Here is a 12,416-nt window from a genome sequence, read left to right as displayed (position 1 = left end):
GTTTAATGACCAGCGGTTGGAGCGCCTGCTCTATTCCAGGATTCCCAGCCGAGGGGACCCTCACTTCCTGAACTGAGTGATGGGGGAGGGGATCTTGATGTCCTGCCCCTTCTCCAGCCTCTTCTCACACTCAATTAGGTAGTTGACGCCGTCAATCACTAGTTGCACCAGCTCGACCTGTGGATGCATGGAAACTAGTGTCAACAATCGCATATTATAAAAGATAAGAACTACAGAAGCAAACGTGAAATCTGCTGATTTGACTGAAATAAAGTGAGCATATTTTTAAAACCAGTAACGCTGCACTAGCACTTTTTCCATTACAGGTAGTTGAGAAACAGTCACCTTTGTTAGTTCTCTGCACACACACACACACACACACACACACACACACACACACACACACACACACACACACACACACACACACACGTCCATAACCTGCTGACATCTGGCAAGATCAACGAACTTGCCAGACTCATCGAGTCCAGCCGTTCAGACGGGCCTCCCTCTGCTTGAACGTGATTGTCCGAGTCTAACCACAACCATAACCCTGACCTTTACCGTCTGTGACCTTTGACAGCCATTGATTGGTAGCGCTTGGAGGCCGTCTTCGCAGCCTGTGAGGAAGTGCAGCGGGAGAGGCTCAGCTCAGGAGACAGGGTTTCCCTTTAATCTCAACCGGCACATCCCTGCCTGGATTACGGATTAAAGAACAGCAGTGGGTACGCTTATTCACAGCACCACACCTGCTGGGATGTCTGCTGTCCTCTGTCTGACTCTCGTCTCTCTTTACCCGCTGCTCATTTCTCCTTTTACCTCAGCGGCTGACTTAACTCCCTTCAGGTGTTTTACCTCCGACTTGCCCAGACGGTCGAGGTTGGAGATGTCGACGGTGTCTCCCGTAGCGGCCGTGTCGACGCCTCCCGTGCCTCTCTTCTGTAGCCTCAGGTTGTCCAGGATCCTTTTAAAGCGAGGGTCCTAGATCATAAAAAAAAAATCACACGCGTTAAAAGGATTTTTTCAGACGGGAAGGGGCGCGTGTGTTGTTTAAATTGAACCGCTGGCGTGTTTTTTCCCGCAATACCCTGCTGAGGATGGGCAGGCGGATGTGCACACCGGCCCTGAGCCCCGTGCCGAGGTTAGAGGGGCAGGTGAGGATGTAGCCCAGGCGGTCGTTCCACATGAACTCCCAGCCTCTCTCCTGAATTAGATGCTCCACCTACAAGTTAGAGGAAAAAAAAAGAAGATAAACTGCGTGGATAAGGATTAGTTATTTGGGGAGGAATACGTTTTCTGGGCCATGTTTGTGCAAGAAGACATAGAGACACGTTCACCTGTTTAAGGCCTCTACAGAACCGTTCAAACACTCTCTTCATGTTTCCGCCTTTCTCCATGGATATGATCCTTGTGTGGTCCTCCTCGTTGATCCAGATTAAGAAGTTCTTCTCGTTGTTGTGCCTGAGACAATCGGGAAGGCAGACTTAATAAACTGCAGTTCAAAAGCTGAGTGATCGGCGTCCATGTTAGTACTGATCTGCTGATGTAGTTTAAATGTGAAGAGGAGAGTGGCGTTTGATCAGTGCAGAACAGCTGTTTGGAAAGCATGTTAAGAGTAAATTATCATCCAAAAAAAACCTATTAGTTTGGGTCTGGAGGAGCTGCAAGTGCAGGTTTCAGAATGCTACCAGTGATGTATTAATTAGGAAAAGACACAGGAGTACCGTCTGACATCAGACACCACGAAGCACCACCACCACCACCACGCAGTACAGGACCAATACGACGGGAGAGAAGTGGATTATACGCTTGAAGAAGATTACAATGTTTTTCTGTTAAGTTATGTAAGAACAGATCATGTAGAAAACACTGCGCCCCCATCGCTGGAAGACTCACTCACTGCAAGACTCCCATGTGTGTTTTTCATGCAGCGCTTAACCCTTTGTACCCAGCAGATTGGTAAATGTCCTCAAATAAGACACTGATAAAACTGCTGAAAAGAAGTTGTGGGATGAAGATGGTTGGCAGATTAGCAGTTGTCTTATTACTGTCTCCCCGGCACAAACCAAACACTAGTGATGGCTGTGAATGAAAGACTGTCTCTAGACCAGCTATGCAGGGATAACAAAACAGCGGTATGCTACCTAGTCTTACCAGATCCCACGAGCATCAGGCCAATCTCTGGCCATCCCAGCCGCCGTGAGCAGAGGTGACACAGGTTTATCAAACAGGAGGTGATCCTGATTGAAAGGGACAGAGGGGACACGGGATGGCAAAGGTCATCAAAAGAAAAGAATGAATAAGTACAGAACCTTGTCTTTCAGTATGTGTGCGTGTGTGTGTGTGTGTGTGACCGTGCGCTAACGTCGATCAGCTGTTGCTGCTCTCTGTCAGACATCTCCCCCAGGCTGTAGTAGCGACCGCTCAGGTCTCCCTTCAGGCCGGACAGAGCGGTCACAGCCACGCGCTCCACCTCGCGGCGCTCAGAGCGCGAGCACGCCGGGGGGAGACTCAGTCCACGGATGCTACGACCGGTACGGACTCGAGACGACAGCACGTAGCGCTCATCGAACATTCCCGAGGTGACCTGACGAGGAGGAAGCGTTGTTTTTTTTTTTTTTGGTCACTGTACGAAGGAGTGGAAACAAATGAAGAAAAGACTTAAGAGTGTGTAACCTTGGAAGCATCCAGGTCGGTGGGGTGCTTCATCGTGCGAGGGTCGTAGCCATTGTGTCTGTCCTTGATGACAGGGTCAAAGAGCTCAGCAAACACCTGATGGAGAAAAAAACAAAACACCACTCAGTTTCCCCCCCCCCCCGCCCTTTTTAGGAGTGAAAACACAACAACTCACTGCAAACATGAACTCCTACCTCGTAGCTCTCCTCATCTCCTGCTACCATGCCCACAGTCTTGATGAAGGGGTGTCCAGGGTTGTCCACCCCGGTCTGGATGCATTGGTCCAGGGTCCAGTCATTGGGGGTTTTCTTGTCCCTCAGGCGCCCATAAATGGTTGGGGTCAGGGCAGCCGCCATGCAGTTGTTGTGCTTCCTCAGGTCGGGGAAATCTGCACTGTAGAAAGTTATCAACGGCAAAGAAGCTTCACTACTAGTAGAGCTAGTCTAGCAGTCCGATATTATCTTAAGTGCTTCATACCATGCATTGTGTCTCAATATTCTGAAATATCATGGAAATAGTAACAATATCTTCTTTGATGGACACCGTAGATGATTATTGAAACAGCTCACACACACACACACTCACAGGCTCGTACCTGGGTGGATAGAGCCTCGTCCTCTCAGCAGCAGCGACGATGTGGTCACTGAGAAGGTATCCAGATGCCAGTGTGCCAGCTCCTATGCTGGCCAGAATCACTGCCGTGTGACGGCCGGACATCATACGGGTGAAGGAGTTTGCCATGGTTATGTGGTCGTGTTACCTAGTGAAAGGTCAGAGGGCAAAGTTGACTTCATCCCGCCTGAATGTCGCCGATGGCATCCAGATGAAGCTGATTATTGGGTTTGTATGCAGTTCAACAACATCTAACGTTCGCATGAAGATCAATCGACACACATCTTCACGGGCAACCGCATTAACCCATCAAATGCTTAAGTAACAGATAGTGCTGCTGTCTGTGTGATGAGATTATTCTGGAAGCAGACAGAAGCCTTCTGATTGGTCGAGCCACCGGCTCAGGCGATGAGATGATTTGTGATTGGTTACTGAGAGAGCTACTGCCGTCACATGTCATGGCCCCCTTGCAACACCTGTCTGTATAAAAGATAAACTGCGATGTGCATCCATGTTATATTGAGATGCTGCTGAATCTTTGCACATTTCTTATAATACTGATTGCAGTTCTGTATCTATCTTAAGCTATGGGTCAAAATCAGCCGTCACACACGCCCACACAGTCGGTGAGGTTAAGGTGAAGTGCCAGTTTAGACTTGGCTTAAGCCCAGGACAACGTATGATCTCTTCTGGCATCTTGAGCTGGTCATCTGAGTTTACGCAAGATAAAAAAAAAAATAGAGACAGAGTGGAGTCAAGTGGAGGAGAAAGAGAGAGAGAGAGTAATTTGAGTTTGAGAGGAGATGTGGAAAAAAATACAGACATGTTTAAGACAGAAGGAGGGGCAGTGGAGAAAGTGTCACATTGAGGTCAGGAGGAGGGGTTAGAGGGTAAGAAAGACAGTGGAAAATGTAGGATTAGAGGGATCTTCATCCGAGACTATAGGTGATTAAGTGAAGAAGGAAAGTAATGAAGAGAGGCACCTGTACCCTTTGAACGCTCTGACATGAACAAAGACGTGTTAGACGTGAGATGAACGGGGACCAGTTGTTGCCAGGTGGCTGGTCTCTGTTAATATCAGGCAGATTAAGATGCCCTAATGCAAGAGGCTGCTGTGTAGGCTATACTATGCTGGAAGTGTTTAGCCTTGGAGCGAAGTGCAAACAAAAGGCTGAGACAGCTGATGAAAAGATTACAAGATTAGTCTCTTTACTTGTGCACACAAACTTGTATTACAGACTATATTATAGTATATTATAGAATGCATTAAATACTAACAATTGCTTTCACTTCTCCCAGGGAAGCATGTGTGCATGAGGAGGCAGGAAAAACACGGACAGAGCTGCAAGAGAAAGAGCTGAGGGGGTGAGGACGAAGAATCCACACCACTCACCTGAGGCTTGGTCTGGAGAGCGGGTTTTTTCGGTGCAGCTCGGTTCCGGAGATGCTTCGATTCTGCAGAGTGAGAGCAGACTGAAGAACAGAGATGGGATCAGAGAGATGGGGACGCTGGCTCAGGATTAGCCTCTCACCGGGCAACAGACAGAAAATCCTCTTCCTACTGTCAGTCAGCATGTCTGCCTGCCTCTTCACACACGCACTCGCACACACTCACACACACACACACACACACACACACATGTATAACTCTGTTTAACTGTTCCTTCATTAGCTGTAAGTATGAGTATATTGCATGCGCTAATATGCCTTTTTTAGGCAGAACAAAATGTGGGGTCACCTTCACCCCTGCTTAGGATATATCCACTAAAATGTTGCAGTAGGTCATGTGTGTGTTTTGTATGAGTCAGTGTAAAGTCCAGTTTTGGCACTGACAATGGAGGGTGAGGACAAAAAACAGACAGAAAACTTTTTATTCCACCTTTTACAAAGTCAGCATTACCAATGCATTGTATCTCTAATATTAGATGCCCTCTCCTTATTTCTTTTCCCAGTATTTCAAGTCCAGTATTAATCATTTTCAATAAGCAAATGAGTGTTTTCTGTCTTTGACTGGAAAGGGCCGAGACGTCACACCCACGGTGTTGTGGTAACCTTCGACTAACTGTCATCCGTCTGTCTCTCGGACGCTGGAGTCGTGTTGGTTGATCTGCTGTAAAACTCCCACTGGTCAGACAAATGGCCAGTCCAGTGGGTTCATCGGAACTAAAAGCTGACAGCAGATCCCACACTAGCAACTTGTCACATCTCCTTGACAACATTTTGGGGCGATGAATTTCCAAACACTTGCTCAACTTGTCTGAGATTCACACCGTGGCCTTTTTTCTCTTTCACTCCATCTGCCGCTGTCTGGTCTGTCTCACACTCTTTCTCTCCCTTTCCTTTGAATAGCAAACTAAATGATTTTACGGACTATACTATGAAAACAGCTCTTAGTAGTGAAGCTTCTTTATGGAAACACTAACTTAGTTGTTGATAACTTTCTGTGCAGCCCTGACCACAAGCATTTATGGGCAGAAGGACAAGAAAATCTTCATAAACGTGATGCTACACCAACGCATCCAGACCGGGGTGGACAACCCTGGACATCCCATCATCAACACTGTAGGAGATGAGGAGAACGAGGTTGGAGTTCATGTTTGCAGGCACCAGTTGGTACTGTTTGGTAAGCTCCTCTGAAAGTGTGGTTGGGAATGCTCCTCCAGTGCCAGTGAATGCAACAGAAGGTGTAGTGTTTGTGAATGCAGCACCAAGCCTGGCTCCTCCCCCCCAACCAATTCCTTAATTAGGGCCAGATTACAAAAAGCACTTGTTGGCCTCGGCTCATTGGCCCAATCCCAATCTCGTCACCGTAGTCTGCCTCTCTACCAATAGTCTGAACTCAGTTTCCCCAGTTTTGCTTAATTTATGTTGGACAGAACATGTATTAAAGGAATAAAGGTTGTGTTATGGTTTTATGTATCAAGGCCTCTGTAGCTAAGATTGTATTAAAAAAATATTTGGATTTCCACAGTCCCTGCCTATTCCCACCATGACATGTCAAAAAAGACATAGTATATAATAGGAAAAAAGTCATATTATACAATGCAAGAAAAACTATAGTATGTCAAAAGTCAAAGTATAGTACATCAACAAAGTAATAAATAACGACAGTTTAGAAAAAATACATAGTTGTCAAAAAAGTTACAGATTATGTCAAAAAGTAGTATAGTGTCCAAAATGTACCTACTGTAGTTATAAAAAGTAAAATGACTGTATTTAAAAACAGTCAAATCATAGTATAAGTTATAGTGCAGTATGTAAACAAAAGTAAATGTATAGTATCTCAGAAGTCATAGTATGGCATGGTGAAAGTTGAAAAGTATAGCATGTCTTTTGTCGAAAAACATTAAAGTATGACATATTCAAAATCATTTCACCTCACTTCAGGTTAATAGCAGACCACCTCAAGGTGTCACTCAGATACAGGACATTCTGATGTCGCATTTCAAAATAAAAGCCCTTTAAAAGTCTCATTCACGAGCCAACTTCAAATTATTATAAATAATACATGGCAATACATAAATAAATGTTCTTCTCATTTCAAGTAAAATGAGGGCTGGATTAAAGAATAACTGACACAACAGAATGCTTTCGAAAAATGTGCATCTTAAAATAAATTGCTTAAATTTAGAAAATGTATTTCACTGAATTGCCCTGCAGCTTTAAATTCACTTTCTTTCAGGTATGAAGTGATGTCAATCAAAAAAAGTATATTATATTTTTCTATCTTTAAACAAGAGAAATTTATGAGCATGGAATTTATGTGTGGTTATTACACCACTTGTTTCAGTTGTATTTTCTCTGTTGACGTCATTGTTGGTCAGTGAATTGATATGTAGTTCTGAACATTATGGGCTCTCAGATTTAGTTTCTGTGAGTGCATTTTTGAAGTGAGTGGATATGTTTGTTTGCTCCAATTAAGTAAGGTTTGTCAAAGTAATTGTATAGTCTGTTGAAAAAAATGAGTCGTAGTTGGAAAAAAAGTCATGTAAAAGTAATGTATTACTCATAAAAACAGTATGTCGCAAAAAGTCATAGTATAATTTGCTGAAACTTATTAGTTTTTATTTGTTGAAGCCCTATTTTGAAGAAAAGTATATTGATTTATGACAAGTTTTTTAAAAAGTCATGAATTATTAAGTTATAAGAAATCCTATTTTAGCACGCTGAACAAAGTTATAAAAAGTCATAGTATAGCATAGTATAATCAAAAAAGTCACAAAAATGTTATAGTAAACTTTGAAAAAAAAGTCATACTTTAGCATGTCGAAAAGAAGATATTGGAAAGTAATATGTTAGTATATAAAAATAAAATGTAAATGCATCTTAGCATGTTGAAAAAAAGTCATGAACAAAGTTATCATACTATATGTCAAAAAAGTCTTAAAAAGTCATACCAGCATGTCAAAAAAAGTATTAGTATAGTATGTTGAAAAAAAGACAAAGTCATATATTAGTATGTGAAACAAGTCACTAACAAAGTCAAAGTCCAAAAAAGTTTTTAAAAAATCATAATATATGTTGAAAGTATAGTATATCAAAAAAGTCCTAAAAAAGTCATAGTATAGTATGTTACAAAAAAAAGTCATCAAAACATCAGAGTATATAACTCCTGAAAAAGAAAAAACAGATAATATATAAATTTATCAAAAAAAGTAATATAAAATAAATGTCATATCAGTATGTCAAAAGTCATTGCAAGCCATAGCAAATTGTCACAAAAAAAGTAATTAAAAAGCCATTATAAAGTATGAAGACAAAAGTGAATGTATGATATGTTGAGCTGTGCGTCTGTCTGCTGAACGGTATCACACCTCACAGTGCCAGGTCACATCACATGACATGTACACTACATGTGCAGGTCTGCATGTCAGAACTTCAAAATAAAAGGTTGTCAAAACGCTTCAGCAGAACTTCAGTGGAAAAAAAGGATAAAGGCTGAAATAACTGTTGTGGAGGATGTTGACATTCTGTCTGCAAACCTCCAGTCTAAGTCCAGGTTTCATGTCATTACAGTTCTGTCCTCTGTCAATCCATCACATGAAATAGCTTTGTGTGTCGCCTGTGCAGTACTGTATATTGTTAAAATGAACATTTTCATATTCCTGGCTTCCCTAGTGCCCTTAGCAACAAGCACAAATGATTTGCCTCTGCACTTGAACGTCAAATCATCACTCCGGTTGAGGGACCGCTTCATGAAGGATACAGTAACAACTGTCATTATAGGCGGTCTACGGTCTTGTACTGTAGTTATATGCGTGAACTTCGGTTGGCCTTTCAAAGCCCTCGTCCAAAGACGGAATACTCTTCAGCAGCAGCAGCCCGAAGAGTTCATTATGAATCTGTAATTCAGCTTCTTTAATCAGTTAACATGTGTTGTGTCCCTCTAACAATCAAAACAAGTAGAGGCTTTGAACCTGGGAATAAACAGGTTCCTTACTTCATAAAATGTTCGAGGTCCGAACATTGCATATATAACATAAAGCTCCTAAATTGTTGATCATTCAAAGAAAATGATTAGCTTTCACGTGTTTAGAATATGTAATATAGTTCTGGTGTCTGGCTGAGTGTGTACAAGTGTGTTAAAACTGGTCAGTTTTAGACAAAGAAAATAAAATAATCCTTAAATTTGGTGATTTTATGCTCGTTTTATGATATTCTCTTAGACCTCAGCACCAGATTAAAACCCCCAGGTGTTCAAGAGGAGTTAAACTATGCTAAAAGTATTTTTTTGGTCCTGAATTTTGAAATTTCTTGATGCACCAGAGATTGTCGGAGCCCTGCGTTGCCATAGGTAGCAGAGGCAACTTAACATCATTGAAATTATCCCAAAGAAAATGTGCAAACACGTAAGGCATGTTGAATTTATTTCTCCCGCGTCTACAAGTGAAAAATGCAAAACAAATACACGGAAATGGTACAATACAAACGTAGCATCCTGTACTCCCAAACCTGTGAGTCAGAATTACAGATGCAGTGCAGACATGTTTTTTTTTTTTTTTTTTTTCCAAAAGCAAAGCCTGAAAACATTTCTTCTTCTGATCAGTCTGTTACTTCTGACGCCGCTACTCGATAACAACAGGCTTCTTTTTTTTGTTGTTGCGGATGACAGAGCCTAAACACGATGCTCGAGCTAGAGACGAATGTGTCAGATTCAATGGACAAAATGTAGTTTCTATGCCTTTTAACGGAGCCTCCTGACAGCTACAGAGACAATATTAATATAGAAAAGCAGAGGGACAACGCACAGGGAGCGTCCGGTCGGACATGCACAACATGCAGCTGTTGTGTGCATGCAGGACAACTATGTTCATCATATCAGCAATACGGAAAACAAATTATTATTATTCAAATGCTACATTTTTTTTTTTTTCCTCACTTTCAAATGACATTGTTTGTTTTTAATAAAGTTTAACAGAGTTCTTGCGATACAAGAGTCTGGGATGCAAAACTACAATTCAACATAAAAGCAAGAGAGACATAAAAAAACCCCCAATAGAATCAATATTCACAGCATAACAATTCAAACTCTTCATCAATCATGTGATATGTGTGGAGTAACTATATATACAAAAATATCATAAATACAGTATCTGATGAAATAAATAGCGTGGTAAAATAACGATACTGTCACTCAAGCGAAGCTACATCTCAAGAGAGTGCAAAAAAAAAAAACGGTCCCAGCCTACATCCAAGAGTTACACACCGGGACCTGACTACACGCGTCGGTATCAGACAATTTGTCAAAGCCAAAAAAAAAAAATCCAACAAATACACAAAAAGCTGCAAAAGCTTTGGGTCAGTACAGGCTATAACAATGTTTAAACACTAGAGGGAGATATTTGCTGCAATGACTTTACTGTGTTTACACTAACATGCTACTCTTAAGTCTACAGAACCTAGTTTCTGAAATAAAAAGAAGAAGTTGAATGCGTGAAGCTCTAGTCCAATTTTAAAGTAAATCTTCGAAGCAGGATTCCTGTAAAACTTGTGTATTGGCAACTGTGGGGGGAAATTGACCTGCACTAGTGGAAGGCACTAATAAAGTGTTTTTGTTTTGTATCATTCATGTGGACGTTTTCATTTGCTTTGCATTCGGTCTTTAGGCAAAGACGGACCAAAGACTACTACGGAATATATTGTTTATCAAAAGGAAAAACCTCATCAAAACAGATCAGATTTTCCACTTTAAATCATTTTTTCAATTGTCTTTCTACATTACACGTGAAGGCTTAAAGGCGTTTTTCTTTTGCCACACCCAGCCCACTGAGGATGCATAGTGGCTTAGAGGGTCACTCTGGTGAGAGTGATGCATGCTAAGCTGAGGGTCAGGGGTCAGGTGGAAGGCCATTTAGACAGTTACATCCCAAGCTGAATTTCATGCAAGTTCTATGCAGTGACCATCATGACAAAAAAAAAAAAGCAAATATATTATTTTTATTTTTTTTTGGGGGCTTTTGCTCCAGGAACGTGGCACGGAAATGCACAGGCAACAGAACATAGACAACGGCACAGAGACACGAAAGCGGACATCTCTCTGTCACACGATCTGTATATGCTACATCTCTGTTACATCCACCGTATCCCATCCATTCACTCCACGCTCCGCCCGTGTGATGTCGTGTGCGCCGCACTCTCGTCTCGAGGAACGACGAGCGCACGCGGCGGCGTGTCGTTTCCTCAAAAACCCATCGCGCATTGCAACCAAAAACCACCTCGCTCTTGTTCTCCTTGAAGACAATCAATCCGACACTCCAACAGCCTCGTCCCCCATCCTCATGCTCCCTCCGTCTCCTGTAAAAGCTCGTTCAACTGTCCTCATGCTCGACTCTAAAGACATCTCCCACTTCAGTCAGTATTTCTCTTATTTCCAATTCCACGTCGCTCTCAAAACTCTCAGATTTCCTCTTGATTGATGAGATTGCGTGGGCGTGTTTCCCTCAAGGGGGGGTGGGGGGGTGTCCAGGTTTGGCAGGTTCCCACTGGCCACGAACAGCTGCAAACTCAGGCAGGAAGCCTGGGCTCGATCTTCAGCGAGAGATCATAGAGTGTCTCTTCATCCATGATGAGAGTCTTATCCAGGAGGTACTGGGTCACCTGGAAGGAAAGCAATAAAAAGGCGGGGAGAGATATTGGTCCATCAACGTAGACGTACTCACGTTTACAGCTACGGCTTCATTCTGCTCTGTTCAATTCATCTTTAACGTTTAATGTTTCAAATGTTTTAGCAAGTAGATCACTAGATGGTCTTGAAGGGCTGAATGGGGATTAAACCAAAATGGCTTTGCAGTTATGCTGCTTAACTCAAATTGAATTTAGATCTCGTAGTCGTCTTAAGTTCTCTGAGTGGTCCAGCTAACAGCTGCGAGGCTTACATTGATACACGGTGGATGGTAGAAGGATGACATCACCAATTACCAATCCTCTTGTTTCTTGATGCGGAAAAATTGGTGATTAAAGATGTTTTTTGGCTCCCAGAAACATGTACTTTTCCACACTACCGTATATCAAAGGGATTTTCAATAATCCTTTCACAACAGCAGCAGAGACAAGCACTTCCATAAAGGATCCAGGCTTTCTTCTTGTTAGTTAACTCACTTCTGAACTCAACGATTCGGCTTCAGAATTTCTTTAGTTTTAGTTTACATTTTTTGAGTTTTATAGCAGCTCTAAATAAATAAAGTTTATGATTCATTATTCTTGAAATGTAGTGCACATTTGATGACGTTCTTGTTCCTGACAAATAAAAAAAAAAAGGCTTTTGTGTACCTTGGCTTGATGCTCTATTCTGTACGGAGTCTGCTGGAACTGTCGGATCTCTCTGATGATGTGGGATATCTAAAGAAAAGGTTGAATTCAACTTGACAGTCAAAGTAAAAGCGCACATGTACGGATGATTCGCGTGGTTATTTTTGTATGTATGTGCCTACCATCCTCATTTTGGAGAAGTTCACGAGACCTTCCTCAGTAAAATTGGGCCTTCCCTCCTCAATGAAGGCCAAGTCAGTTTGATACATTCCCAGGTACGGCACACACGGAGGGTTGCAGCTGGAGGAAGAGAGTGTGTGAACCAATACAATGTCTCACAAAGTGTCATGATACGTTTAGTGTTGTTATTTGCAATGTCT

The 12,416-nt window shown here is 42.2% G+C and overlaps 2 protein-coding genes across 5 annotated transcripts in view; both read right to left on the bottom strand.

Annotated features, from left to right (window-relative positions):
- On the bottom strand, positions 1-4,758 carry LOC137866948 (creatine kinase U-type, mitochondrial-like). The gene is made up of 10 exons (XM_068703258.1): positions 4,682-4,758; positions 3,272-3,436; positions 2,871-3,069; positions 2,677-2,772; positions 2,366-2,587; positions 2,155-2,240; positions 1,338-1,461; positions 1,088-1,222; positions 856-981; positions 1-177 (listed from the first exon to the last, which is right to left on the bottom strand). Exons 2-10 carry the CDS (start codon positions 3,415-3,417, stop codon positions 61-63), a joined length of 1,251 nt encoding a protein of 416 aa, XP_068559359.1. The 5' UTR covers positions 3,418-3,436; positions 4,682-4,758; the 3' UTR covers positions 1-60.
- Positions 4,759-9,138: 4,380 nt separating this feature from the next.
- LOC137866945 (ras-specific guanine nucleotide-releasing factor 2) overlaps positions 9,139-12,416 on the bottom strand; it is a 39,048-nt gene continuing 35,770 nt past the window's right edge. For all 4 annotated transcript variants that reach the window (XM_068703253.1, XM_068703252.1, XM_068703250.1 and 1 more), the window contains 3 exons: positions 12,219-12,336; positions 12,058-12,126; positions 9,139-11,385 (listed from right to left, as the gene is read on the bottom strand). In XM_068703253.1, the coding sequence (XP_068559354.1) occupies positions 11,293-11,385; positions 12,058-12,126; positions 12,219-12,336 (280 nt within the window). In that variant the 3' untranslated portion in view covers positions 9,139-11,292. The remainder of the gene's footprint in view (positions 11,386-12,057; positions 12,127-12,218; positions 12,337-12,416) is intronic.

This window comes from Cebidichthys violaceus, unplaced genomic scaffold (genome assembly GCF_023349555.1).
Source record: "Cebidichthys violaceus isolate CVI_PGR_0920_01 unplaced genomic scaffold, fCebVio1.0.p SCAF_9, whole genome shotgun sequence".
NCBI lineage: Eukaryota > Metazoa > Chordata > Actinopteri > Perciformes > Stichaeidae > Cebidichthys > Cebidichthys violaceus.
The sequence above is the reverse complement of the archived record's forward strand: the minus strand, read 5'-3'. Positions and strand labels throughout refer to the sequence as shown.

What these genes read in the sequence shown, in the direction of transcription:
- LOC137866948 (XM_068703258.1), bottom strand. Translation starts at nt 3,417, where the DNA reads ATGGCAAACTCCTTCACCCGTATGATGTCCGGCCGTCACACGGCAGTG. An exon ending in CCTGATGCTCGTGGGATCTG is followed by an intron (nt 1,462 to 2,154) that starts GTAAGACTAGGT and finishes CGATTGTCTCAG; the next exon opens with GCACAACAACGAGAAGAACT. An exon ending in GCCTGCCCATCCTCAGCAGG is followed by an intron (nt 982 to 1,087) that starts GTATTGCGGGAA and finishes TTTATGATCTAG; the next exon opens with GACCCTCGCTTTAAAAGGAT.